Raw genomic sequence first — 26,570 nt, 5'->3', positions numbered from 1 at the left:
TTATTCAACAAATTTTGTACGTTATCTCTAATGCCCGAGATTGTTACATTTTCTCTTCGATGCACAGACATTTTGTAGATAAATACGACGCAGTCTCTGATCGAACGAAAATAAACCGATCGGGTAATAAAAACCGTTCCGGAAATTGGAATTTTAAGAGCAGATTGGAAAAAATAAACTATCGGACAAAAAAAATGACTGCCGTCAACCGACCCAATATTTATTTTCTTTCAATCTGGTTTATTGGGTCAATTAAGCCGTTTATTTGTTTTCGACCACCTTTAATTTTCAATCTAAACCAATCAGATGGTGCCAATCAAACTGTAATCAGAGCAGGTGTTGATTTTTTCGAGTGTTTACTTATTAGGATGTCTGATAATATCGACCATATGTTTATATGTATAGTCTGCTAGATTGTCCTCACTATAACTTTCCAAATAATTTGACAAGTGTGGGCATAATAGAATATAAATTCACTAGCAAAATTGCCTTGAAATTTTTAGGTTTATTGATCTAAGTCCCAAAACCAACAAGTAAATTTGATAATGTTAAGCGGATCGAATTTGGTGGTTCTGGTCGATAAAGCGCACCCGCGCACTTTTACTTTTTCAACGCCTTTTAAGGCCAATTGGACCTTCTTCAATCAAAAAGTTAAAACTTTATACAGGGTGGTCCAGTTTTAAATGTCAATAATTCACCATTCGATAGCCCATCAAAAAATAAGTTGACATCCTTTAAATTTCAGTTGAAAAAATCGGTTTTTTGTCAAAACTGTCAGTGTGTGTGAAGCAACGTTGATCAAATTTGGAACAAATTAAATTCTCCAGTGGCGTAGACAGTGACGTTTTCATGGTTCCGCCTTATTTCCTACGCCACTGAAAATCTTTAAAAATGACATTTCCTTGTTCAAGGCGACATTCGTTTTCAAGCTCCCTGGAGCGAGCAAAGCTTTTTTGACGTCACGATGACGTAATTTGGGAAAACCATTAGTTGGCCAATTGTCAAATTACGTCATTGTGACGTCAAAAACGCTCTGCTCGCTCCACGGAGCTTGAAAACGATAGCGTGTTTCTTATAAAATTCTGATTTGAAACTTCGTTTACGAGATAATTGTGTTATTACGTTCAAAGACCCAAAACCAACCCAACCCAACCTAAAAATTGTCTTGGAAACGAAAAATCGACTTAAGAAGCTTAAAAAATGTCTTTGTACATAGTTTTCATAAGAGATATTCTTGAGAGGTTTAAAAATTGTCTTAAAAAATGACGTGTAGTCATAAACAACTACTTTTTCTAGAAGTTTTAACAACAAATTCACAATTCATACACTTAAACCGTGAAAATTGACTTGAAAACCAAAAAGTGACTCTGAACTAATGAAAAGTGACATCAGACGCTTAAATGTTGCCTTTGAAAAAACTTTTCACAATTTGAAGACAAATTTCAATATTGTAGTCTTGAAAATAGTCTTAAATATAGGATATTAACATTAGGTTCCTAAAAATTGACTTGAAAAGTAACTTTTCAAATTCTTTTAATTCTCTTAGAACTCTGGACTATTTTTAGTGCTTTAAAACTGCTTTCAACTTGGAAAATCGAGTTTTATCAAGTTTTTGACAATTGCCGACTTGAAAACTAACTTATACATTATCCACAGATGGACACAGAGTAATAAAAATTCCAACATTACTTAAAAATTATACTGTTTTTAGTGCTTTAAGGCTATTTTTAGCCTGAAAATTACAAGACAATATTCACAAAGTTTTTGACTTATCAGGCCTGAAAGCCAGTTTGTACAGTGTCCATTGACTAACGAAGCTTCTTCACTATTAAATTCACTTCTACACTCATAGGTGCAAAAAAATTGAAGCATTTCTAAGAAATTCGGACTGTTTTTAGTGCTTTAAGACTGAAAAGTCTCAGAGTCAAAGACTATTTCTAATAGAAAATGTCAAGTTTCAGTTATGAAACTAAAAAAAATTGGCATTAAATGTTGTTGAGAACTAGTTTTGAGAAATTTAATTTAATTTCGACTGTTTCCAGTGTTTATTTGAATTTTAGACTTGTTTCAGTCCAGAAATTGGTTGTACACTAATTCAAGTCTTGAAAATAGACTTTTGGGCTCTCTTTAGTCTTAGCAAAGTCAGTTCTAGCCTAGAACAGTCGTCATCCTTAGAAAACGTTTTTCAGGAAAATGACATTAACACTTAAATCTGGACCACCTTGTATACGACAAAACCCCTAATTAAATGTTGTTCCACTATTAAACGACCCTATCCAATTCACCGTTAATACAGTAATCAATGTAATTTCAGCTTTAATAATCGAGTGTAAACGAGGCCGGTAATCGAACTACCGTTTTGAAGATCCTTGGACGTACTAAATTCCTGGTTAACTATTAAAAAACATTCTGTTTAACGAGAGTAAATTTGTTGAGACGCTTCATTTCCGCTATCTAGTTTAAACAATGTTCAAAATTAGCACCACTGTCATGGGCGTGGTGTATCGTAGGAAATGGATTTAAACGTTCGGTTAAATTTAACCGGTTCCTCTCTATAAATAATAATTAATTATGACGCGGGATCTAACTATTCCGAAACTCCTCTGGTTCCATTAGCTTTGCGAACGCTTTTAAATGAATGAAACACGACGATTAATTAGCATCCATCTTGGCGGAAGAGAGACGAATAGACAGCTACCGCATTCAAAAACGCGATTAACCGTTAATCAGTTTTCAGCCAGAAGCGACTGGCATACATCATACGAAAACATTTTAAAGAGCTATTTTCGATCGAAACTCTTCAATAATTTTCAAGTTTATTAACGTCGATGCTATTCTGTTTAGTGTATAATCTAATTAAGTAATCACTAATATTATTTTAATTGGGGAACATTTCAATGTTATATTTTTAGGAGATTTATTACGTCAATTTGATAATATGTGTCGCAGAAAATTATTGAACTTCTGCTTTTACAATTTGTACATGACTTTTGACTATTGTCAGAAAGCTGTTTCCAGGGCAGCAACCTTACCATGCATGATTTTCGGTAATTTTACATGCACTCAACATATTACTATTGAAAATATCACAAAACATTTTGAAATACAGGGTGGTCCAGTTTTAAATGTCAATAATTCACCAATCCATAGCCAATTAAAAAATAAGTTGACATTCATTATGTCATTTTCTTGAAAAGTGCTTCCTAAGGAAAATACAGTCCTTCAAATTTCTGTTTAAAAAATCGGTTTTTTTGTGATAACTGTCAGACCGTTGGAGCAATATTGATCAAATTTGGAACAAGCACTTTATTACACGTTATTACGGTCAAAGACCCAAAACTAACCCAACCCAACTTAAAAATTGTCTTGGAAACAGAAAATTCACTTAAGAAGTTTAAAAAATATTATTGTAGCCAGTTTTCATGCAAATCGAGACACTTTAATACTAAAAATTGACTTGTAGACATAAAAACTACTTTTTCAAGAATTTGTTACTACAAATTCATACATTTAAACCTTAAAAATTGACTTGAACCCCAAAATGTGACTGAACTAATGAAAAGTGACATCATAAGCTTAAAATTTGCATTTGAAGTTTTCATAATTTGAAGACAAATTTCAATATTTTAGTCTTAGATGCAGGACATTAACATTAGATTCATGAAAATTGTCTTGAAAACGAACTTTTCGTGCTTTTTACTTTGCTTTTCATTTTCTTCGACTTCTGGACTATTTTTAGTGCTTCAAAACTGCTTTTAGCTTGGAAAATCGAGTTTCAAGACTATCTTCACCAAGTTATTGACATAGCAAACTTAAAAAACAATTTTTACATTCTTCATAGACTTTTTGTCACTATTAAATCGACTTCTAGACACCTCAGTGCTAAAAATTCGGGTATTTCTTAATAAACTAGACTGTTTTTAGTGTTTTAAGGCTGTTTTCAGTGCCTCAAATCGAGTTTCAAGACTATCTTTACAAAGTTTTTGACTTATCAGGCCTAAAAGCCAGTGTGTCCACTGACCATAGTCTTGAAAATGTTATTTCAAGCTTCTTCACTATTAAATTGACTTCTATACTCATAGGTGCAATAAATTGTAGCATCTCTAAGAAATTCAGACTGTTTTTAGTGCTTTTTGAGACTGAAAAATCGAGTTTAAGACTATTTCCAAAAGTCAAGTTTCTTCAGTAATAAAAGTAAAAAATGTTGGTACCAAATGCTACAATAATAGTCTTGAGAACTAATTTTTAGAAATAAAATAGTCCGAAAATTTAATTTACTTCTAGACTTGTTGTCCACTCCAGAATATTGAGTTGTACACCAATTAAAGTCTTGAAAATATACTTTTGGACTCTCTTTAGTGCTAGTAAAGTCAGTTCTAGCATTAAAAGTCAACTTTTATATTATTTTTAGTAGTAAAAAATGAGTTTCATGCACAATACAATCTTTGTCTTGATTTCCGGACTTTTTTAGTTCTTGAATGCCAGTTTCAGACACTCAACCAGGATGGCAGTCTGAGAAAGCGAATCATAAGACCATTCCTAGTAGTAAAAAAGTTTTTAGACTATTCAGTACAAATTTGGACTTTCACAAGTCTTGAATGTTCAGTTTTAAACTATAAAACGATTTTTTAAATTGAAATTTGGAGGACTGTATCTTCCTTAGGAAACGTTTTTCAGAAAAATGAAATAATGCAAGTCAACTTATTTTTTGATTAACTATCAAATGGTGAATTATGGTCAGGGCTTGAACCCTCCTGAGTCTCTCCACATTAATGTTTATTAATTAGCGAATAAAACGAAAATCCGTTTAATTGGGAAACATGCGTGTAAACACGTGTTCAACGGAGTACAAATTATAAATTGCAATCATCTTCGCATTGTTGGATACCAGCCAGGTTAACTACGCAATAGTTTGAAGGTATGTAATGCGGTTGCAATTAAATGGAATAGAATCAAATTCGGTGTAAAACAAAAATGAGAATGTGACGATTATTTTGGCAACTTCCTGGCCTGGCTGAATCTTGTTCACATCATGAACAACAATGCGGAATCGTTGATTGAGCATTTCAACAACTGTTATAAGGATTCGTTTGTTGCAGTTTATTTCGGGAGTGGAAAAAAAATCTGTACTCGCATACCGAAACGACCAGGGCGAGAAAATTATCTTGGCACCGGCTAATTGCGATTTTGTCTGCCGAACATTCTTTGGCAAGATGTTTGTCGTCCGAAATCACTTTCGGGATTGTCTTTTTCGGTCCCGTCAACAGCCAAAAAGTGACAAAAATCAAACTAATTATCGCATGGAAGATTTTCTAGTTGTTGTCAACGAAAATTGAGAAAGCTAAGTAAACGGCTTTGTCAAAATGTGCTGAAATATACAGTGTGTCCAGAATAAGGATGGTGATCTTGTAATTTGGTTAAAGACTTAATAAAATGACATTTAGAACACTTTTTTTGGTTTTTGAGATGTTTTGGAAAGAAATATAATTTTTTGATTTTACGTTTTACTTTTTTGTGACGAATGACTGTGACGATGTTTCCAAAAATGTGCTTAAAATAATAATTTTCTTACTCCAAGTGGGTTTTACAACCAATTTTGTCCCTGCCTGTCCTTTAATCTGTATTCAAACTTTAGACCACAATTTCAACTGATTTAAACGTTTGTTGCACCAAACCAGTTTTTCCTAAATAATTATTTAAGAGACCAAAAATGTTCCTAATCAACTCCTTGACTCAACACCGTAAGTTTGCGGTACCGTTTTTGCTTCCAGTATACAGGGTGTGCAAGAAAAAAAATAAAAGTGCACCAAAATTGTGTCAAAATTACTGTTTTTTTGGCAGATTTAGATTAGGGTACCTTGTATCTCAATAAAACTCCTGTTATAGACAAATTTGAATATACAATTATTGATATATACACTTTGTTGAGTTTTTAAGCATTTCTGCCACGAATTTTGAATTATATTATTCTATGGAGTGGGTCAAATACAATTTGGATAAAATGGATTTACTAAGTCTAATTAGGCCAAGCATAAATGATTGAAAACAGTGACATTTTAAAACCGATCAAAGCATAAAACTAGTACTACTCGCCTTGACACTGATCAAGTTAAAACCGTTTTCAACCAGTAGCCCATATGGTACTCTGATCGTTGACACGGCAAAACAATATACAAAGCAGGTTTCACATACTGAAACTTACGTAATTTTTAGATTTTATTATACGAAAAATTAGTATGAGGCATCTGTTGCCTGATAACCGGATTGGTAAATACGCAAACGGCTTTGCGCCTCCACCAAATCTAATCTGAACACCACAAACTCTACCGCTTTATTAAAATAATATTGATAAACCGATTAAAAGAGTTCAAACAAATCGCGTTATCATCCTTATCAACTGAAATCCGTTTTTCTTTTTTATTTATATTGGTCGATCAAATAGGATTAAACGCATCTGTACCTGGGCAAACACATACGAAACCGCTTTACCTATTTTGGTCAATATTTATTTATTTATTAGTGCTTTCTTTTTTCGGCTTATAAACGTGGGCTTAAAGCGCGATTATTCCGGATTTGACTGTAGTTTGTAAGAAATCTTCCTTTTGGAATCATCAACGTTTATATCGTCAAACTGAGGAAACCAAAATCAAGTCAATTTTGAAGGATTGCGACTTGAAACGGGCCTATTTAAGTTAAAAATGTACTTAAAAAGCAGATATTGACTTAAAAATCATGAAAACGAACTCTTTTGTTCTTTAATCCATGAAAATTGACTTGAAAACTGTATTTCAAGTTGAAAATCATAAAAATTGGCTTTAAAATGCAGAATTAGTCTATCAAGTCAATGTTAAAGGTTTGTGACTTGAAATTGACATATTTCGGTTAAAAATTGACTTAAAAACCAGATATTGACCTAAAAATCATGAAAATGGACTTTCAAACATTAAATCGGTGTTTAAAACCTTGAAAACCGAATTTCAAGTTGAAAATTATGAAAACTTACTTGAAAATGCAAAATTAGTCCGATTAAGTCAATTTTCAAGGTTTGCGACTTGAAATGGGCATATTTCTGTTAAAAATTGTCTTAATTAATACCAAATAAATAACCTGAAAACCTTGAAAATTTACCTAAAAACCAAATATTTACTTGAAAACTATAAAAATTGACTTAAAAATGCAAAATTACCAAGTCAATTACCAAAGATTGCGACTTAAAATCGACTGCGATGAAAATTGACTTCAAAACCAGATATTGACTTGAAAATAATGAAAATGGACTGTAAAACAGTAAATGCGTGTTTAAAATTTTGAAAATTGACATTGAAATGTAAAACTAGTCATCGAAGAGAAATCGGCATATTTTGAAAACCTGTTATTGACTTAAAATCAAAATGGAATGTAAAACACGAAATCCGTCTTTGAAACGTTGAAAATTCACTTAAAAACTGCATTTCACGTTGAAAATCATAAAAATTTAGTGTGTCAAGTGATTTTTCGAAGTTTTGGTCTCAAAATCGCCTTATTTCGGTTAAAAAATTGCTCTAAAAACTAAATATTGACTTGAAACACTTAAAATTCCTCTCACATCACAGAAAATCATTAGTGCTTTCTTTTTTCGGCTTCTAAACGTGGGCTTAAAGCGCGGTTACTCCGGATTTGTAGTTAATAAACGAGTTTGCAAGAAATCGTCAAACTGAGGAAACCTTCTGGTTCAGTGACGTGACAAATCACAAATTTATTTCAGTAAACTTGATGATTAGGTCTGTTGAAGTTGATTACGTCATCTAAAACCAAGGAGAAGCAAATTTGACAGTAGGTGTGGCGTTGACAGCAGGAAAAAAATGAAGGCAGAAAAAACGTGAAAAAGTGACTCATAAAGTGTCCCACGTCTAAAAATCTAAATAGAACCGTTTACTTTAGAGATGTTTGCGGATTATTAGGGACCTACCGCACCGACAAGTGACTTAACGCTCTAACAAACCGTTCTACGGTTACTTAAACGTGCTGATTCTTTGGTTCAAGTGTTTAACGCATTCAACAGAGCAAGTTGAAACGTAAAGGCCCGTGAATAATCTGTAAAATCGAAGATTCACTCTGCTGAACGTGTCCGTTTTTGTTGTTTTTTTTTTGGCAAATAAACTGGTGCATTGACAAAATTCCGGGATGCTGCTAACCTCGAATAATCCCGTGATAAGTCACCGGGTTGGAAGTCCGAGCAAATCCAGGTTGACACCTGGGACAGCAGCACGTACAAACAGATTAAATTTGAAAACGTAAATTCGCAAATGTAATGGAGAAAAGTGAACGAGACCTAAACGAGACAACATCGTATCGCCGTTGGCAAACCCATTTTTGATAAAAACGACTTTCCCCCATCTCCACGAAGACGGTTTTACATGAAGATCGTAATCGAGTTCGATTACCCGGAGCAGACGCTTTTTGCCAATACATTCTCAATTTGGGGGATTTTTACGGGGAAACTGCTTTCACCTGGGTCCTGGAAATCCCAAGACAGGAAAAAACACTATTTGCTTAATTAAAGTCGGCCGAAACTAAATTAAATTTATTGGACTATAAATCCAGTAGACCATCATAAATCTGGACCGGTGACATTATTACACAAACTACAACGTATATAACGGCGAATGAATTATTTTATAGAAACTCTAAGTTGCGATTTTTTTCCTGCGAGGCAAACGTCCTCGTAAATAATTGATGACGTGAATGAATGAGAATTTTTCTAACTGCCAGACAATGTGTGTAAAATTACGTATTTACTACAATTTTATCTCATATAGTAAATTAAAAAATAACTATCTTACTTAAATAACTAATTTACTTGGAAAAAACAGGTAGTTTTAATACAATTATTATAATAATCAGGAATTAAAGTGTTATGATGTCACAAGAACCATTTAACTATTTGGCAACGTTGATAGTTTTGGATACTGGATCAAGAAAGATGATATTAGATTCACGCCAACCTAACCCAATTTTATCTTATGTTTACTATATTGATTGCATTTATCGAGAAAAAAGTCAATTATTAAGCATCACTCTGTTAGAAAAGCAGCAACACCAGAAAAAAAAACAAAATAATTGAATGAAAACACAAAAAAAATCGGTAAAAAAAATTTACCGACATTGACTTCAATAAAACAATATTAGGCGTTTTCGTTCGACCCATGATTTCGGATCCAAAAGCGTTATGATCTAAAAGTCACATGGCACCATGATTACAAAATACACAAAGGTCACGTGACTTTAAGGTTTATAAGCTGAAATGAATGCGGTTTCCTTTGTAAACAGTTGCCTGAAAATCTTAGTTTTTTGTTGTGATGGGTAAATTACCGGTAAAATAAATATTTTACTTTATCAGGAAAATTTGACCGGTAAATTACCAGTAAATTACAAATACTGCGTTTCTGGCAGTTTAAATTTTGACACTGCTTTTCTCCTTGACTATACCAAATTTTGTAGTGTTTTTTCAGGTTTTGGATAGAAAATTTAATGAGGATTTCAAAAATGTACTTAAAACAATCATTTTCTTACTTCAAGTCAGTTTTACAGACCATTTTGTCCCTGACTTCTTTCAAACTGCGTTTCTGGCAGTTCAACCGTTTACACCGCTTTTCTCCCTGACTGTACTAAATTATGTAGTGTTATTTCCGGTTTTGGATGGGAAATTTAATGAGGATTCCAAAAATGTGCTTAAAACAATCATTTTCTTACTCCAAGTCAGTTTTACAGACCATTTTGTCCCTGACTATTGTGCTTCTAGCAGTTCAACCGTTTACACCGCTTTTCTCCCTGACTGTACTAAATTATGTAGTGTTATTTCAGGTTTTGGATGGGAAATTCAATGAGGATTCCAAAAATGTGCTTAAAACCATCATTTTCTTACTCCAAGTGGGTTTTACAGGCAATTTTGTCCCTGACTGATCTTTCAAACTGCGTTTCTGGCAGTTCAACCGTTTACACCACCTTTCTCCCTGACTGTACTAAATTTTGTAATGTTTTTTCAGGTTTTGGATAGGAAATTCAATGAGGATTCCAAAAATGTGCTTAAAACCATCATTTTCTTACTCCAAGTGGGTTTTACAGGCAATTTTGTCTCTGACTGTTCTTTCAAACAGCGTTTCTGACAGTTCAACCGTTTACACCGCTTTTCTCCCTGACTGTACTAAATTTTGTAATGTTTTTTCAGGTTTTGGATAGGGAATTCAATGAGGATTCCAAAAATGTGCTTAAAACCATCATTTTCTTACTCCAAGTGGGTTTTACAGGCAATTTTGTCTCTGACTGTTCTTTCAAACAGCGTTTCTGACAGTTCAACCGTTTACACCGCTTTTCTCCCTGACTGTACTAAATTTTGTAATGTTTTTTCAGGTTTTGGATAGAAAATTTAATGACGATTCCAAAAATGTGCTTAAAACAATCATTTTCTTACTCTAAGTGAGTTTTACAGTCGATTTTCTCCTAAACTGTGTTCAAATTTAAACTGATTTAAATATTTGTTGCACCAAACCAGTTTTCCTAAATAACTCGAAAACGGTAAAAGTTACACAAAAATTACAAGAGACCAAAAATGTTCCTAATCAACTCCTTAATCCAACACCGTGAATTTGCAGGACCGTTTCTGCTTCCGGTATACAGGGTGTGCAAGAAAAATATATGGTGGTTCACTATTTTTGTCACCCTGCACGCAATTTTTAAGATGAACTCCCAAAAATAACCGAGTTACAGGATGCTCAAATTTTAAACCACAATTTCAACTGATTTGAAATGTTGTTGTAATTACTTAATTTTTACAGGATTTTGATAATTTTAATACATTTTTGATAGATTTAGGACCTTCTGGCAATTTGTAAATGGCTTTCAGTAGCATTTCCAAAACGTTTCCGATTTTAAGTAGCCTCTGGTTAAGGCTCTCTCTAAAAAGTTTTGCAGTCACATTCAACAACTTATTAAAAGTAGGAAGCTTCTGAATGTTTTGATTTAGATTTTGTTGTCAAATTACGTGAAATTTGCAGGCAAAAAGTGTTTTACGAACTAAACCACGTCTCGTCAACATTTCACCGCGTCGTGACACCAAAATCACACGCCTAGGGGTAAAATTACGCCAGAAAAAACTGAAAATAACATGTCACCGCCGTTGCGGGAGCATTACAACTTTCGACAGGTCCCAAATAAGATACTGCTTTACATAGATACGTCAATCATTTCCAGGTTCGAACAGGAACGTAATAAAATATTTTACTGTGTCCCATAATAGGGCAGGTCAAGCATCCGTTTTAAATTACAGTCCTGTAGTGAAGACCGGCTTCTTAGTAGCAGTATGAATAATTCAGTCTTAAAAACACGCCCACCCGTACGTGATAGAACTGGTCATTACAGTGTCGCAGGAAAAGGTCACGGTGGTCATCAAACTGTCCACCCGAATTTCTGGACATTAAAAATGCATGTATTTTATTAAAATGGCGGTTATAAATAGCGCTTTTTCAGGTTCGTTCCGACTGATTCATTCAGGGTGGACGCCAAACTAGTTTTTTCATTCTAGTCCCGGTGACGTCTACTATAACTAATAATGTTTTGGTGTAATCGTGTGTCCCGCCATCGTCGAATTTTACCGGTGACAGCCCCAAAATAAACAAACTTGGACTTTAGTTTGGAACCATCCCTAATTCACGAAACGGTCCAGATGGCGCGGACACGTTATCGCGTTCTAAATTTTTCTTTCGTGAATGAAACGTTCCGTAAAACAAAAGATTCGAGTGAGTGATGCCCGACCGTGATCTAAATCTGTTCCGTTGCCATAACATACCGCGAATCGAAATGGATGGGTTTAAAAACAGAGAAAATAGTGCACTTACCTTGGCGAAATCAATTTTCAACGTGCAACAACCCGAGTAAATGTCGGCCCCATTCAAGGTGTCTTTGGCTCGAATTGCTGAATCTATACTGTCAAATGTATGGAAATGTTAAGGAAATATTCAGTTTGTTTCAAACTAGATAGATCACTTGCTTTTGGTTCTCAATTCAAAACGAATCATGATACCAAAAATCAGGACTGTACCTCAGGATTTTCAGCTATTAGTTTCAGCAAAATTTGTGTAAATACTGTCTTATTTATTTTGATCCTTTAATTTCACCTTATTTCGTTCAGTTTACTCACGTAGAGAAGGACAGTAGGTTCAAATTCCCTTGATTCAAATTACCGCAGTTATGCAATTTCCCATACAAATGGCTAGTGCTGTTAAACGAAATTAGACCCTATTTACAGGAAACACCGATTTTGAATACTCTTACTTTGACCTTTAATGATTTCAAGACTCACTAAATATCCCAGTAACTATACAGGTACCTTTGTACCCGGTGACCCAATAAGACTGTTCCTCGACCATATCTCATTTTCTCAATATTTCAGGTTAGGAACGAGAATTTGAAAAACGGTTTTCACTGGCCTATTTGGATGTTATTTGGCTACTTTTTCATAAAGAAAGTCATATCATTCCATTTGTTTTTTTTTAAATTTTTTTGGTAATTTGAGTCATGGTGTCAAAAGTAGCCCCCTGGCGCAGAAACATTCAACGAAATTAACTATATTTTGGTTGATTCTTATTGCCCAAGAGATGCTCTTTTCAACAATACCGAATTTGTTAAAATTGATCAAACCGTTAAAAAGTTAAAGCAGGTTATTGCAAAAACAATTCAACACCTCACGCCATCTTTGTTTCTGAAATAACAGAAATTTGTTTTTTACGAAAATGATAGATAAATTGGTTCGCTTTAAAAATGAGGAAAAAAAAACTCTAATTTTTAAAAATTTATAGAAAATGCAATTTGAAAATTTAGTGACGGCCTCTGGTGGTCATTTTTAGAACTTGAAAATATTTTCCAACGATTCTTCATGGCCGATAACCTAAAAAAATGTTTACATGAAACAGTCTTATTGGGTCACCCGGTACAGGATGGCCAACTAAGAATGCGAGGTACTGAATGTATAAACCAATAATAAAACATGTTTGAAACCAAAATTTTATTAACTAATATAAATACAAATCTCAATAGCATTTAGAGGGTTCTACAACTTTCAAAATCGTCTAAGAGGCCTTTGACAATTTAAAACAGTTCTGGGAAAGTTTAAGACAGTTGTAGAGAGTTCTAGAACTTTTGAGAACGTTTCAGAATGTTCTCAGTAGCATTTGGAGGTCTATGGAACCTTCAAAATGATCCTAGAGACCTCTGACAATTTAAGACTGTTCTGGGAAAGTTGTAGAAGACTCTGGAACTTCTCAGAAGGTTTCCAATAAGGTTTAGAAATGTATGGAACTTTTAAAATAGTCTTAGAACCCTCTGACAATTTAAAACAGTTGTAGAGGGCTCTGGTACTTTTTAGAATGTTCTCAGTAGCATTTAGAGGTCTTCGGCACATTAGAGTATGAGACATTGATCCTTTTTATTATATTTGAACGGTATTTTGAACACAAAATTGCTCTACATAAAACGACTCGATTATTTACGAAACTGATAAAAATGTCAAAACAATCTGATATTATTTGAACCGTCAAAATGACAATAATTAATACTTATAATATTATAAAACACATATTCTTATTCGATCTTCGTTTGATTAAATAATATAAGTGATGCGACAAGGGTGTTCAAATAGTGAAAATCTAAATGTTTAATATAGTCAATATCTCAAAAATGACAACACTGATTTCATGCAGATGCGGCAACGCTGGAATTACGAAAATATTTTAGGTAAATATGCCTTAAGGCCTTCATATAAAACTTTTGTTTCAAACATGTATCATTTTTGGTTTCCTAAATACAGTACCTCTTAGTTGGCCACCCTGTATACAGCACTAATTAGACGAAGTAGGCCTTGAAAAATAGAATCTAACAATGCAAAAACATACCGGGTGATGAAAAATGCTCTGACAGCACTTTTTTGTAGAAATAACTGATGCATGTAGTTTTGAGAGGTAAAAATAAGCATCAGACTTATCCAGTCTTAAAAACAAGTCTTAGTTATCAAATGTTTGGTAAAACCTTCTGGCAAACCACACCCTTGAATCTACATCAATTCAGACCAGCTTCCGCAGTGGCCAAGTCCATAAAACAACTGAACATCTCTCGTTACCAGAAAAAAACATGTTAAGCCATTGTGTTACCCAACAATTTGAATACAATTGCAACCGACTGTATTAATTCACAAAAGCGATTAGACTGCTATCGTTCACCTTATCGAGTTACATTTGTTACCGTTTCGAGGCGTGAAAATTCCAAATAAATTTTCTCGGTCCTAAACATTAACATTAAACATTTTGTGGAGTTGTAACTGCTAAAAGTAAATTTAGCGTCAAAAATTTAGGGTAACGACAACTCTCTAATCGCCGGAGATTATGCGGCGCTAAACGTCGGGTATTATTATAATGGTTTTATGACGCCGCTACTGTTTGTTTTTGTAATTTTATATCGTATGCAAACAGTAGCAATTGCCCAGGATAAAACCGTTTAAAAGGATATTCCACCATAGCCTGGACGCCGTTCTTCTTGAATATGACTATCCTCAAGACTTGTCCGCTGGACTGGCATATCGTGTGTAGGACGTCCTGCAACCAAAAAACAAAAACTTAAAACTGGTTTTGTACCCGAGAAACCCTACTTTCCCTCCGTTCTCGTAATGCCAATTATTAACAATGTTATATGCATGCGCGTTTGTCATTAACTATCACTTATCGCTCCTTTCTTTCACAATTAATATTCGACCTAGTTGGTCTATAACGCGTAAACCAATCCACCTGATTGGTCTATTGATTGAATATATTTACCTTATAAACAAACGGAAGACAATAAATTAAATGAAACAAGGACGTCTGGATCGATACCACTGTTCCCTATAGCACGCAAAAAATGATTGATACAGGAAACCCGAAGAGACACACGCAACGATATTTTTTTCTTAATTAGATCGATTGGGGATTTTTAAATTAGCTACTCTCATTTGTTTACCAACCTCCTTTGTTCCAGAGAATCATTTTGCTAGCATCAAATTCCACTAAATTTAAAAAGGGGGAAAAATATTGTCTCTGGTGGTTGTTTTTCAGAACTCCACGACAAAACGTTTCGAAAGTTTGAAGGTTAAGCTGCACTGCGTTTTGTAATACTGTCTCTCTAATGTTTGTTATGGTTCATGAAGAAATTTGCTAGAAAAATTACCATGAAAGCTTCGTTAAGGAAATTTTCATAAAACAAACACGAAGATCGGTCGATTAATCGTCGTCCATTAACAACGTCGATGACCGTAATTCCTGATTTAAATTCTAGACCACTAGTGTTACTGGCATATTACTCACAAATTATTAATTAACTATTTCTCCCAGTAAGAGCCAGTGTTTTTTGGTAGATCAATAATTTCAATTGACAAAAAGTTTAAACAAAAAAAAGAGACTAATTAATTACATTTTAAATTATTTTAATGCTGCCCTGTGATTGGCACGCAATTTTTTTTTGGTTATAAATTCATTAAGTGACTAGTTAGACTGCAATTTTCTGTTTTAGGTAGCTAATGTTTTTAGTTTCATTAATAATTCATTTAGATATGAAGCTTTCACTTTTTGGTCTAAACTTAAGATTTGATAAGGCAAACGTTTAAGTGATTTGACTCAAACGTTCAATTTGACTGAAAATTTAAGGCAATTGACCAGATCAATCCAACCCAGTCTCCTGCTCTTCTTTTCTATAAAACCTTAATTCTTTTCTAAAACATTTTGGCTTCTGACATCATCATCAGTCTTCTAAAATTTCTGAGCAATTAGCCAGCTCAGTCACATTTTCTGTTACCAACAAAAGTCTTCTCTAGAGTCTAGTCTTTTTTCAATATTTCAGGGCAATTGACCAGTTTCTCTTCGTTTTCTCAATAATACGGGGTGTTCATGAAATGGTGTCGAAAAGTCATATAATCACAATAAAAGCCATCAGCTGTAGTTCAGTTAAAGTAGATATCACTTCCTTTCAGAGATGGAGTGGTCCAGTTTCCATGGCGGAAACTTCTAGTGAATCGAATGACTTTTCATTATAAACTTATTCGAGAAAAGCTTCGTTAAAAAAACACAGGGGGGTTAAAGTTTTATATATTTTTTAGGTTTTGCTTTATAGTTCTTACAGTTTTAGAGATATTTAGCTCAAATTTGGACTAGATGTATCTTGTCATGCCCTACATCACTGAACCACCCTGTATAATACATTACACGTATAAAATCATGTATTATACATGAAAAATGTATAAAATGTGTAGAACATTTTGTAAGAGAAGTATGACATACGTCAAAACCGTTTCAGACTTTTTTCAACATTTCTAGGACTCACTGTTGACTTTGCAGTATTTTTAGACAATCCGAAACATTTCCAGGCCTTTTTGAATGTTTTTAGAGCTAATGAAACATTTGTAGACATTTTGCAAAGTTCCTAAAAATTTTTCAACATTTGGTAACATTTCCAGAACTCACTAAAGATTTCCAAAAAAATTTGTAGTATTTTTAGACAAGCTGCAACATTTCCAAACTTTTTTGAAAACTTTTACAACATTGCTAGAGACCTTTCGCATCATTTCGACAACTTACTGAAGGTTTCGAAACGTTTTTGAAAATGTATAAGCTTTTTTGAAGGTTTATAGACTTTTTCAATACATTTGCTGGACCTTTTGTAACGTTTCCAGTCCTTCTTCAACATTGACCTTTTGCAATATTTTTAAACATTCTTTAACGTTTATAGGTCCTTTGAACTAACATTTCCAGGGGTTTTTAGACATTCTGTCTGTCATATTGGAAAACTCAAATAGTCAGTTTTATCATTTATATTGTCAAATTTCAACACTAAAACAGTTAATTCTAGTTTTTTATGTTTTTGAGTAGCTTCGTTGTTTGAAGATAGCTCCTTTCATGTAAAAAAACAAAGTAAAACTTAAATTGCAAGTATAATTCCTTCATCAAGCTTATAATCTGAAGGGTTTTACTACCGAAGCGTTCACAGAAAAAATGTTACTTTCACCTTACTAAATAGTTACATAGTAAAGTTTTATTAGAGATTATTACAAGTATTGAATTGCAAATGTGTGATTGAGGATTTTAGACGGTTTTTTCAATTTGCTTTGCAAAAAGCCTGTAAAATAATCCTAAACGGACAAATATGTCAGTTATAATTTAAATTTAAAGCTGGCTTTAGTAGCCAAATAGTGACATTGCCAAAGAAACGTAATGGACATAATAAGTGGGTAATGTGATCTGAATTGCATAAGACAGTAAAGTAAATGTAAAAAGAATCAAATTTGACGATAATTTATAAACAACACGTAATGAATAGCCTGTAGGCATTTGTAACAAGTTTTTGGTAGGAGAAAAAAACTTAATCTGAGCAGTGAAATCATCAATAATTTGATTGATGTGGTAAATTATTGGCGATTTCCCAACGATTTTCCGGATGCGCATTTTGGCGTACTTAAGCCAGACAAATTTCGTTTTTCGTCTAAGCCTGCATGACGTAGACATATACCAATAAATGGATTTTTGATAATGAGGAAAAGGCAACTTTGCAGCCGGTTCTAGTAAACGAAATACTTGTAAATACGTGGAATTGAATAACGATTTGTTTACATTGGGGATTTTTCACTTAATCGTTGTAATTTAAGATGTTATAAAGTGTAAATCCTGTGTAAACAAACGGCAAATCGGAACCTTGATAGTAGACAATGGATCTGGCTAAAATTACTTGAAATATACGGCTGTATCACAGAGTACGGTAATAAATTTTACAAGACAGGTGCAAATCCACTTTTAACATGGTTCTGTAACTGTTTTAAATGGCTTCTTAACGGTGCATATCATTTATAGAGTATTATTTTATTGACATATCAGAGATATACATGATAACCAAATTACTGCTGGTTTATCTGTGATTAATCTTTTTGCAAAGCCTAAAACAACTCAATTATGCAGGAATACTTTTACGTTCATACTCCAAAGAAGCACCAGTAATTGGCCTGGATGCCACTCAAATTGCCAATGTGACTTGTTTTTTCCCTTGATGATTAATCATTGAAACAACGACAGTTTCTTAGCTAATTGGACTGGCATTGAATAGTGAATTACGTCAACGAAATCAGATCACGTCTCAATAATAGGTAATTCTAAAAGGGGGAAAACTTTCTCCGATTTTCCCGCTCACATAGTTTCAAATAGTATTCGATTGGTTACACAATCCAGCCGATACAGTTTCGATTCATATACAGGTGTGCTAAATCCAAAACTGACCATAGGAAAATCGTGTAACTGACAGAGAAACGTAGATAATTGCATGCGCGGGACAAAGACAGAAAACGAAAAAAATATCAAGTAGGCCATATTTTCAGCGCGCTGTTGCCAAAATCCACCCCGTCGACAAAATTATTTTTACCAATCCAATACATTTTGTCGACGGTATTGGATTTTGGCAACAGCGTACTGAAAATATGGCCTACTTGATATTTTTTTCGTTTTTTGTCTTCGTCCCACGCATGCAATTATCTACGTTTCTCTGTCAGTTACACGGTTTTTCTATGGTCGGTTTTGGATTTACCACACATGTATGCGCATAATTAAATTTATATGTAACTAATGATCAAAGAAACTTGTTTTCCTGGTAAGGAATCAATCTAATAGCAAAGAAACTCACCACTGTGATAGGATACATGGGATTGATTATGGTGAACAGCAAAACGTGATTCGGCTTCGATTCGTCCGGCCGTTTCCGTCTCGGTTCATCTGTGGACGCATTGAAACCCTGTGAAAGAAAAAAACTGAGACAAGTGCACCAAAGTTTTGAAAGGTACCCAGCTCGAAAGCAGTACCATTACGTCCTAAACCGGATCAGGTTGATATTTAATGCGGGAAAGTGGGGCGCTACCTTGAATTGAATGCGGGTGCCTTACTATTCAAGTTGTAAAGAAAAACTTAAATATTACAAAAAAAAAGTTTTCTTAACAGCTGGTTTTGTCGGTGAATGGTCTGCCAGTTTACTTAAAAGCAGTTTCAATTAACTTGGATTGCATTTAAACGGTAAATTTGCGATGGACTTCCTTGATCAGCTGATTTCAATGATTAATTAAGTCCAGAACTGATAATAATTACAAAATGATTTAAAAACTCAGATCCCTAAAACAGGTCTACTAAAGTAGGTTCAATGAACTGTCCACTTGATTCTGGTAGAATATTTTATATTAAAACAGAATATTGTCCAAATAAAACTATTTAAGTGTCTGATATCCACAAAAACCGTAAATCAAACTTATAATCTAATTAATCAATAAGGTTCAAGTTCGTTTTATCTGACTTTCGATTACCTCAGGATTTTGGGATTGCTGATAAACCGTAAAATAATTTTGAAATCCTCATAAAACAATCAAACTTTAAACAAGTAAATGATAATAAATGGACACTGGACACAACAATCTATTGATTAATTACATGTAATTTGACCTTTTTTTATCAATCCTAGTTTGTTTACATTGTGGTTAATAATGATTTTCCAATTTCTTCTTGGTCTGGTGCGGTTTTACGCCTGCATTACTTTCTTATTAAAAATCAGTTCCTCCAGTGCAAACCTATTAGTTCAGGGCCATTAATGAAGCTCTTCAATTTCTGAGATTCATAATTATAAATTTCTCTATTATACAGTGTATAAAAATAAGATTATATAGGCAAAAAAACTTTTAATAGCGCTTAATGAAAGAGAAATCTGTCAACCAGCAATCTTGCAACTATGCACATGATTTTTGTTAGTTTCTTATGCATTTCCTACAAACCAAGGTTTTTTAGGTTAGTACTAGTAAGTAACGGGTGTTCAATAATTGTTATGGTCAGGTCGCCTATGGATGGCAATTGTCACAAAAAGCGTATGTCTTAGATAACGTTGCAAACAATTATTATATGACAGCTGTCATTTCAAACCATATACGAACTTATCAACGGCCCTACGTTCATGCTAGAACCGCAGCCAACTACGACCATAACAATTTTTGAACACCCCTTAGTTTTGACTGTTTTATCCCACATTTTAGCTAGCCATTATAAAAAAAAACAAATTTAATATTTTTTATAGAAAATCAATGGTAAAAAGAGAACTACATTGCAATATAATTGTGCCCAGAAAGATATGTAATGTAACTTGACAGCTGTTAACAAGATATCAGTTCACGTGATCAACTGTCAAATTACATCATATCCTTGTCCAGACCTAGGGTTTGTTGTTATAATTCCAAACCTGTATGAGTTTAGATAGTGCCTAAACTTGTACACAAAAAAATGACATTTTTACAACATGTAAATAAAAATGTATTTCTCAAATATTAAGACATCTAACTGCACCAATTTGAGACAGGTTTACGATGGAAACCCCCGTAGGGGTTGTGAGAGCCCGATCATAAAAGGGTTGCTAACATAACAACAACCATAACCTAACCTAACAAAAGTATTTACTGGGGAACAAGGCAAAGCGTACGGTTTCGATGTAAAAAAAGTGGGGCACTTACTCTGTTATTGGCCGTGTCGGTGTCGGTGCGCTGTCTTTTGGTATGGGGCCCGTCTCCATTGAACGCCATTTTGAAACAATCACAGATCGGACCGGAAACTCGTCTCACCTCTGACAAGGCACGCGCAAAACTGTCCGATTGTCGATTTTTCCCAGGCGTATTGCCCGACGCTGCCGGTTTATTTTGTTGTCATCGGTACTAGCGCCCTCTAGTCATTTGTAGTCTTGAACAAAATTGATAACAGTCAATATTTGGAAATACAAAACAGAAATTTGTATTGAATTGTTAAGGTGGTTAAAAATGACTTGCGACATCTAACAGTAAAACAGCAACAGTGGCAATTTACAGAAACCTGTAAAAGCTGCAAACTATGATGTCACCGATTAACGAATTAATTCAGCGGCCATCTTTGCGCAGTCGCCTAACCTCCCTGTCACAAAGTGCTTTATAACCGGGATCTGTCACTGGAACGCAGGAAAATCAGTTTTTTTAGTGTATTTTTGGTGATTTTCTGAATTCAGAAACGGGATAATGATTAAACAGGAGCAAGTGCTGCAGATCGATCCCCAAAATGAACTCAAATTCACTGGTGAGACTCATATTATTAAACTTTTGACGTAGTTAGAACGGTTCCAACATCACTTATAAATATTGGCTTTTCATGGGTTTTTAGGTGGATTCCGCAGTTTTTTTATACAAGCAAAACTGTCCACGATCGTTGGTTTCTTCCTTTCCCGTTGCAAAAATCATTAACCCCATGGACGTTTAAATGAGGCCACTTTCTGTGTCAGTGGGTATTGGCAACCTCACAAGTGCACAGTAACCACCATTTTCATTAAGCCCTATTTGAATTGATATTCCCTTTGGAATCAATGTTTTTTCCGTTTTGCTGCAGAGCCAAAGTCCTTTTATTACATGCAAATTAGCTGGCAATTAACTGTTTTTACCTTGAACTGTTTTGAAAACCATTACTTGAAGTTACAACTATTTAATTTTATTGCCTTATTATTATTAGTCCACATATTGCCTGACTATTGTTGTTCACTCCTGATTGTCTGCAACAATGCTGAAAAAAATTATCTTTAAAGAATTCATGTGTAGTCAGGTAATAAGTAATACCCATTAATGGTTCACTGATTCAGTGATTAGTAAAGACTATTCATTTTTATTTTTATAATAGCCAAGCTATAAAAACCTTGAGGCAGGCTAAAAAAATGATTGGTACAAAAATAGCATTGGCTTGTAGTGTAATTTATCAAGGAACCACCCAAAACTCAACTACAAATTATTATTGTTTACTTTTGCTAATAGTTTTGTGAGTAAAAACCCAATGTGCTGATGACTGCATAATAATAAACTTATTCATAAACCAGTCTGAATATTGGAACATTTCTATTGTGTTAATTGTTTTTTTACAGGGCCATTTAGCCAGCCTGTGACCAGCTTCCTAAAATTAACCAATCCATCAGAAAAAAAAGTCTTATTCAAGATCAAAACCACTGCCCCAAGGAGGTATTGCGTGCGACCCAATTCGGGTCTGCTGGCGCCTGGTGAATCCACCCAAATCGCCAGTAAGATCAAAAACATCACCCCCAATAAAATGAGTCTTCTTAATTTTCTTAAAACTTCAGTTTGTCTGCAACCATTCATCTACGATCCGGCCGAGAAGAACAAGCATAAGTTCATGGTGCAGACGGTGTTCTGCGAACAGGAAAACGTGAATATAGAAACGTTTTGGAAGGAGGTCACCCCCGAAATGTTGATGGATTCGAAACTGCGATGCGTTTTCGAAGTTCCGGCTCAGGAACAGACGAGGGTTGGGGCGAGCGGCGCTGAAACGGCCACGTTCCATAATGTCAGCAACAACGAGACCCACAAAGCGGCCCAGGATGGTGACGTTGGTGATTCACTTGAGTTACAAAAGGCCACAGCTGAGGTAGATAAACGTTTCCTAGTTTAGCTATGGAAAAGTTTGATATACGGTTTCACAGATACAGCGATTACGACAGATAGAAAGCGAACTACGAAAAGAGATGTTGCGCGTAAAGGATGAAAAAATGGGTTTATTAACGTCGAAAACTGTAGCGCCCCAAAACAGATATGCGCCACCGGTTGATCAGCCCAATACATTGTTTGTCGTCGCGATAGCTGTAGTTGTAGGTAAGTATTCCATTGATGACGTTTATTGCGGTTGTTATGCTATTTTTTCTTGATCAGGTTTGGTCGGGTTGCTGTTGGGAAAATTTGTGCTTTGAAAGAATCCCCCGTCTAGTCCTCGACACGCTGTAACGTATATTATTTATTAATTAAACAAAAACAATTTTTAAAGGGGCATCTAAACGGAAATTTTAACCATTACTATACCTATAATGTACCATAAATTAAAAAAAAAAAAATACAAAATTTTGGTGGCGACTCGTTTTTAGTTCAAAGTTTGTATCTTTTCTGACATTCAAAGTATGAACTTTAAGTTTGCATCGAAACTATGTAAATACCAACAACACACCTTTAAACCATACAAAATTGTAATCCAAGATAAGTAAGTCAACTGTTAGTCGGTTTCTTCCTCCTTTTTGACTGCAAGCTGGGATTGAGCTTTGTGCAACCCAAGGAGGAGCTTCAATATTTTATTTTGTACATACTTCTTTGTCCTCGACCCCCCCCCTAATGTTTTTAGTTTTTAAACTGCATTAAATCTGAACTTTACGACGCAAGTCCCGCCGCTGTGGCTTTATCTGTGTCTAATCTACGGTGTACTAGAAACTGAGCTAACAAAAGGGCTTAATTGCATTTTCGTTTTAGTTTAGTAGCTGATTTTTCCTACTTGGATATTCTCTACTTAAGGGACTGGTCGTACGCTTGAATTGGCCGCGGTTTTTTTTTTGTTAGTAAGCTTTAATTGTTCCAGTACATTTTTAATTTGTATACAAGAGTAAAGGTTTAGTGTTTTAGATGAATACCTACTATAATATTCGATTTCTAGATTTGGAAAATATAAGTGTTTGGAAAGTTGTCAATTTTTGTAATTAGCTTTGACACCCAAAAGTTTCCTTTTGTCCTTTGTACAGGGTGGACACTTTTTGTTGGTTTTACGGGGTACAGAGAAAATGATAATAGATTCACCACGTTTGACACGTTTTATTCATTCTTGAAATATCATGCAAGATCAATTTTTCTACACACACTATACTCTATACACTCTATAGGACCTCCACAATTACAATGTACACATTGTAGTGAAAATGTACAGGGTGATACTTATTCAGGGGTGAATCCCCATTTTATCTTGCCAAACTTTTTTGTAGTACAAAAAAAATATCACCCTATACATTTTCAAAAGTTATTTAAAAAAAACCTTAAATTAAATTTCGGAAATGATTGATTTAAATTGTGTGCACAATGAGCAGTTCTGCTTCTTCAAACATCTTTTACGAGATTTTTGAGGCCTAATCATAACTTTACCTACGACCGTCAGTGTAAAGAAAAAAGCGAATACTCATCATAGTTTTCAGTTAACGTAATGACCCTTTTTACGCACAGTTGTAAAAATGACACATAACATACTGGTTTAATCCTGGAGAAAATTGCATTTGTTGCAAATAAGGGTAAAAAAGACTACTGGTACTTAAAGTTACATTCCATATAGGTATATATTAAATTAATAAAACAAAATTAATTCTTTCTGCTTGTATAACATTAAAAAGGCTTAAGGAGAAACCCTTTTAGGGTCACGTGGGAACATTGAAGTTTTCCTAACGTTGTCCAAGCCTAAATAAAGCATCACAACACGTTCGAGACCGATTCCACCTCCAGCATGAGGTGGACAGCCATATTTGAACGCATCAATGTAGGCCGCGATGGTGGATATATCTGAAAGCTCAAAATGTTTATAAAACACATTGAAATTAATAGTCGACCATACCAATTCCGTGATGTTTGGTTCTTTCAATCAAGAATTGATAATCGTGTATACGTTGAGCTCCGCTCAAGATTTCTTCACCTCTCATGAACATATCGTAGGAATTGGACCACTTTGAGTTTAGCGGATCAGGCATAGTGTAAAATGGTCTTACAGCCAAAGGATATTTGTCCAAAATGTAAAAGTCAGTATCGTATTTGGCCTACGACAGTACATTTATTGAAACAATCGTAAATACCACGTTTCAGGCTATAAAACCTTTACTATACGACCTAACAGCTTCTCCACCGGAGTACTCAAATCTTCCTCCTCCCCCACATCCACCCCAGCCTCCTTTAACATTTTCCTAGCTTCAGGGTATTGCAGTACTAAAGGCGGTTCCAAAAACGTAAAAGGCTCGGCAGGGTACTGCTGACCGACCAGACTGATCTCGTTACTGTATTGGTCGCGAAGTCCCTTAAATATTTCCGTAAACAAATTGCCAATGGTCAACATAACCTCGTGGTAGTGATACTGGAAAGCCATTTCCAGGTCCAAACCAGTGAATTCGGTTAAATGACGGTGAGTGTTTGAGTCTTCCGCTCTAAACACCGCGCCCACAGTAAAAACCTTATCGAAATCGGCAGCGATCGCCATTTGTTTGTACAACTGGGGGCTTTGAGCCAGGTAAGCGGATCCTTTGAAATAACTGACTGTAAAAACGTTGGCTCCTCCCTCTGAGGCTGCCGGAATGATTTTTGGGGTGTGGATTTCCACAAACCCTCTGTTAGTTAGACCGTCGCGAAACAGTTTGCATACTCCGGCCTCTAACCTGCAAATTACCTAAATTTGGAAATTCTGTTTTCCAAAACTCTATGAATAAATTCACACAGGAAGAAAATTGTAGTATATTCAACTAAACCAGCTTTTACAACCTCTTGAGAACACTTTCTCTGACAATTAAATTATGATAAAAGAAACCCTTACCTGAATATAGCTTGACTGGTTGGAGTTCTCAAATCCAACACTCTATTGTCCAATCTAGTGTCCTGATTTACTCTAATGTTTAAAGAATCTTCATCCTGCTAACAAAAACAACTCTTAAAACTACATTTATTATATACAGTATCCTTTAATTACACCAGGTTTTTCTGGCCTGCTGGCATCCTCAATCTGTAAAGGTAATTGAGGCAAAGAGGCTGACACCACCCAAAGTTCTGAAGCAACCAGTTCAACATCAGACTGACTGCAACTAGCTACTGCTGATGGTACTTCAGCCACTCTGGCTTCAATATCAATAATGCTTTCCTTTGATATGCTACATAAATATTGTGGTGTTATAGCCTAGTGGGTTTTAAGGGTACTACAGCTTACTTGCTGGCAAACTTCACCATAGGTTTTGAAATAGTATCAGAGACATTAACAAGTACTTGTACTGTAAACTCTCTTTGTCTTAGTACTATAAAACACTGTTTCCCTTTAGCACGACTAGTATGAAGTCTACCTCTAACCCAAACAGTTTGACCAGTCAGTTTTTTGTTTAAGTCTTTCACATAAAGAAAGAGGCGCTTTGGGGCCGTAGGGTCAGACTTTATTAATGGTAAAATACCATATTTACCTACTGATACATCCTCTAAAAGTAACCTCACAGTGTTATCTAGTATTCTACTACAAGTGCTTTATGCAAACCCTCTTTAACAGCTGGATTTTCAGTCTTGGCACTTTCACCTCGGTGTTCTGCCTTTTTGGCAGCCTTTTCAGCTTTTTTAGCTTCCTTTTTTGCTGCATTTTTACTCTCTTTTTTCTCAACTTCTTGCACCATGGTGAATTCACAGAATCCTTGAAAAAATTGCAATATTTCAATTTTGGAACTCTTCTGGCGCAAGATTTATACTTACTGTATCTTATAGTTTTTAACCACAATTAATAATTCTCTGTAACGATTATTAAATAAAAAATTAATAAGGTAATTTAAATTGAAATGGGAAAGTCCACATGGAAAACTATGAACTATGAATAAAGCAAACTGAAAACTATACTGATATCGTTCGTTATCGTAATAGTCTGGTATTGGTTAGAACAGTTGGTCACATGACCATA

At 34.7% G+C, this 26,570-nt stretch overlaps 3 protein-coding genes across 7 annotated transcripts in view; 1 reads left to right on the top strand and 2 right to left on the bottom strand.

The window, feature by feature from the left end:
• Positions 1–20,740, bottom strand: part of sm (heterogeneous nuclear ribonucleoprotein L) — a 58,210-nt gene extending 37,470 nt beyond the window's left edge. For 2 of the 4 annotated variants that reach the window (XR_014179553.1, XM_081988598.1), the window contains exons 1-4: positions 20,573–20,740; positions 18,718–18,825; positions 14,536–14,621; positions 11,874–11,970 (exon numbers count right to left, since the gene is read on the bottom strand). Coding sequence is in view for 3 of the 4 variants with exons in the window: in XM_081988598.1 (XP_081844724.1) it covers positions 11,874–11,970; positions 14,536–14,621; positions 18,718–18,825; positions 20,573–20,641 (360 nt within the window). In the remaining variant the exon portion in view is untranslated. The remainder of the gene's footprint in view (positions 1–11,873; positions 11,971–14,535; positions 14,622–18,717; positions 18,826–20,572) is intronic. The other 2 variants (XM_081988597.1, XM_081988599.1) reach the window with 2 other exon arrangements.
• A 258-nt stretch (positions 20,741–20,998) lies between these two features.
• On the top strand, positions 20,999–23,589 carry Vap33 (VAMP-associated protein 33kDa). Its single transcript, XM_081988618.1, has 5 exons — positions 20,999–21,161; positions 21,991–22,143; positions 22,204–22,508; positions 22,564–22,732; positions 22,790–23,589. Exons 1-5 carry the CDS (start codon positions 21,104–21,106, stop codon positions 22,825–22,827), a joined length of 723 nt encoding a protein of 240 aa, XP_081844744.1. The 5' UTR covers positions 20,999–21,103; the 3' UTR covers positions 22,828–23,589.
• A 608-nt stretch (positions 23,590–24,197) lies between these two features.
• On the bottom strand, positions 24,198–26,532 carry AspRS (aspartyl-tRNA synthetase). 2 transcript variants are annotated; one of them, XM_081988588.1, is made up of 8 exons: positions 26,369–26,532; positions 26,160–26,309; positions 25,845–26,103; positions 25,611–25,788; positions 25,458–25,555; positions 24,750–25,302; positions 24,495–24,693; positions 24,198–24,442 (listed from the first exon to the last, which is right to left on the bottom strand). In XM_081988588.1, exons 2-8 carry the CDS (start codon positions 26,290–26,292, stop codon positions 24,279–24,281), a joined length of 1,584 nt encoding a protein of 527 aa, XP_081844714.1. In that variant the 5' UTR covers positions 26,293–26,309; positions 26,369–26,532; the 3' UTR covers positions 24,198–24,278. The 2 variants fall into 2 exon arrangements, with proteins under 2 accessions (XP_081844714.1, XP_081844715.1); XM_081988589.1 differs by having other exon boundaries at positions 25,458–25,552.
• Between the last annotated feature and the right edge of the window lie 38 nt (positions 26,533–26,570).

The sequence above is a fragment of the Ips typographus genome, linkage group LG10 (genome assembly GCF_016097725.1).
Source record: "Ips typographus isolate SLU linkage group LG10, UJ_Ityp_2.0, whole genome shotgun sequence".
Classification (NCBI taxonomy): Eukaryota; Metazoa; Arthropoda; class Insecta; order Coleoptera; family Curculionidae; genus Ips; species Ips typographus.
Note: the sequence above shows the minus strand (reverse complement) of the source record. Positions and strands in the feature narration are given on the sequence as shown.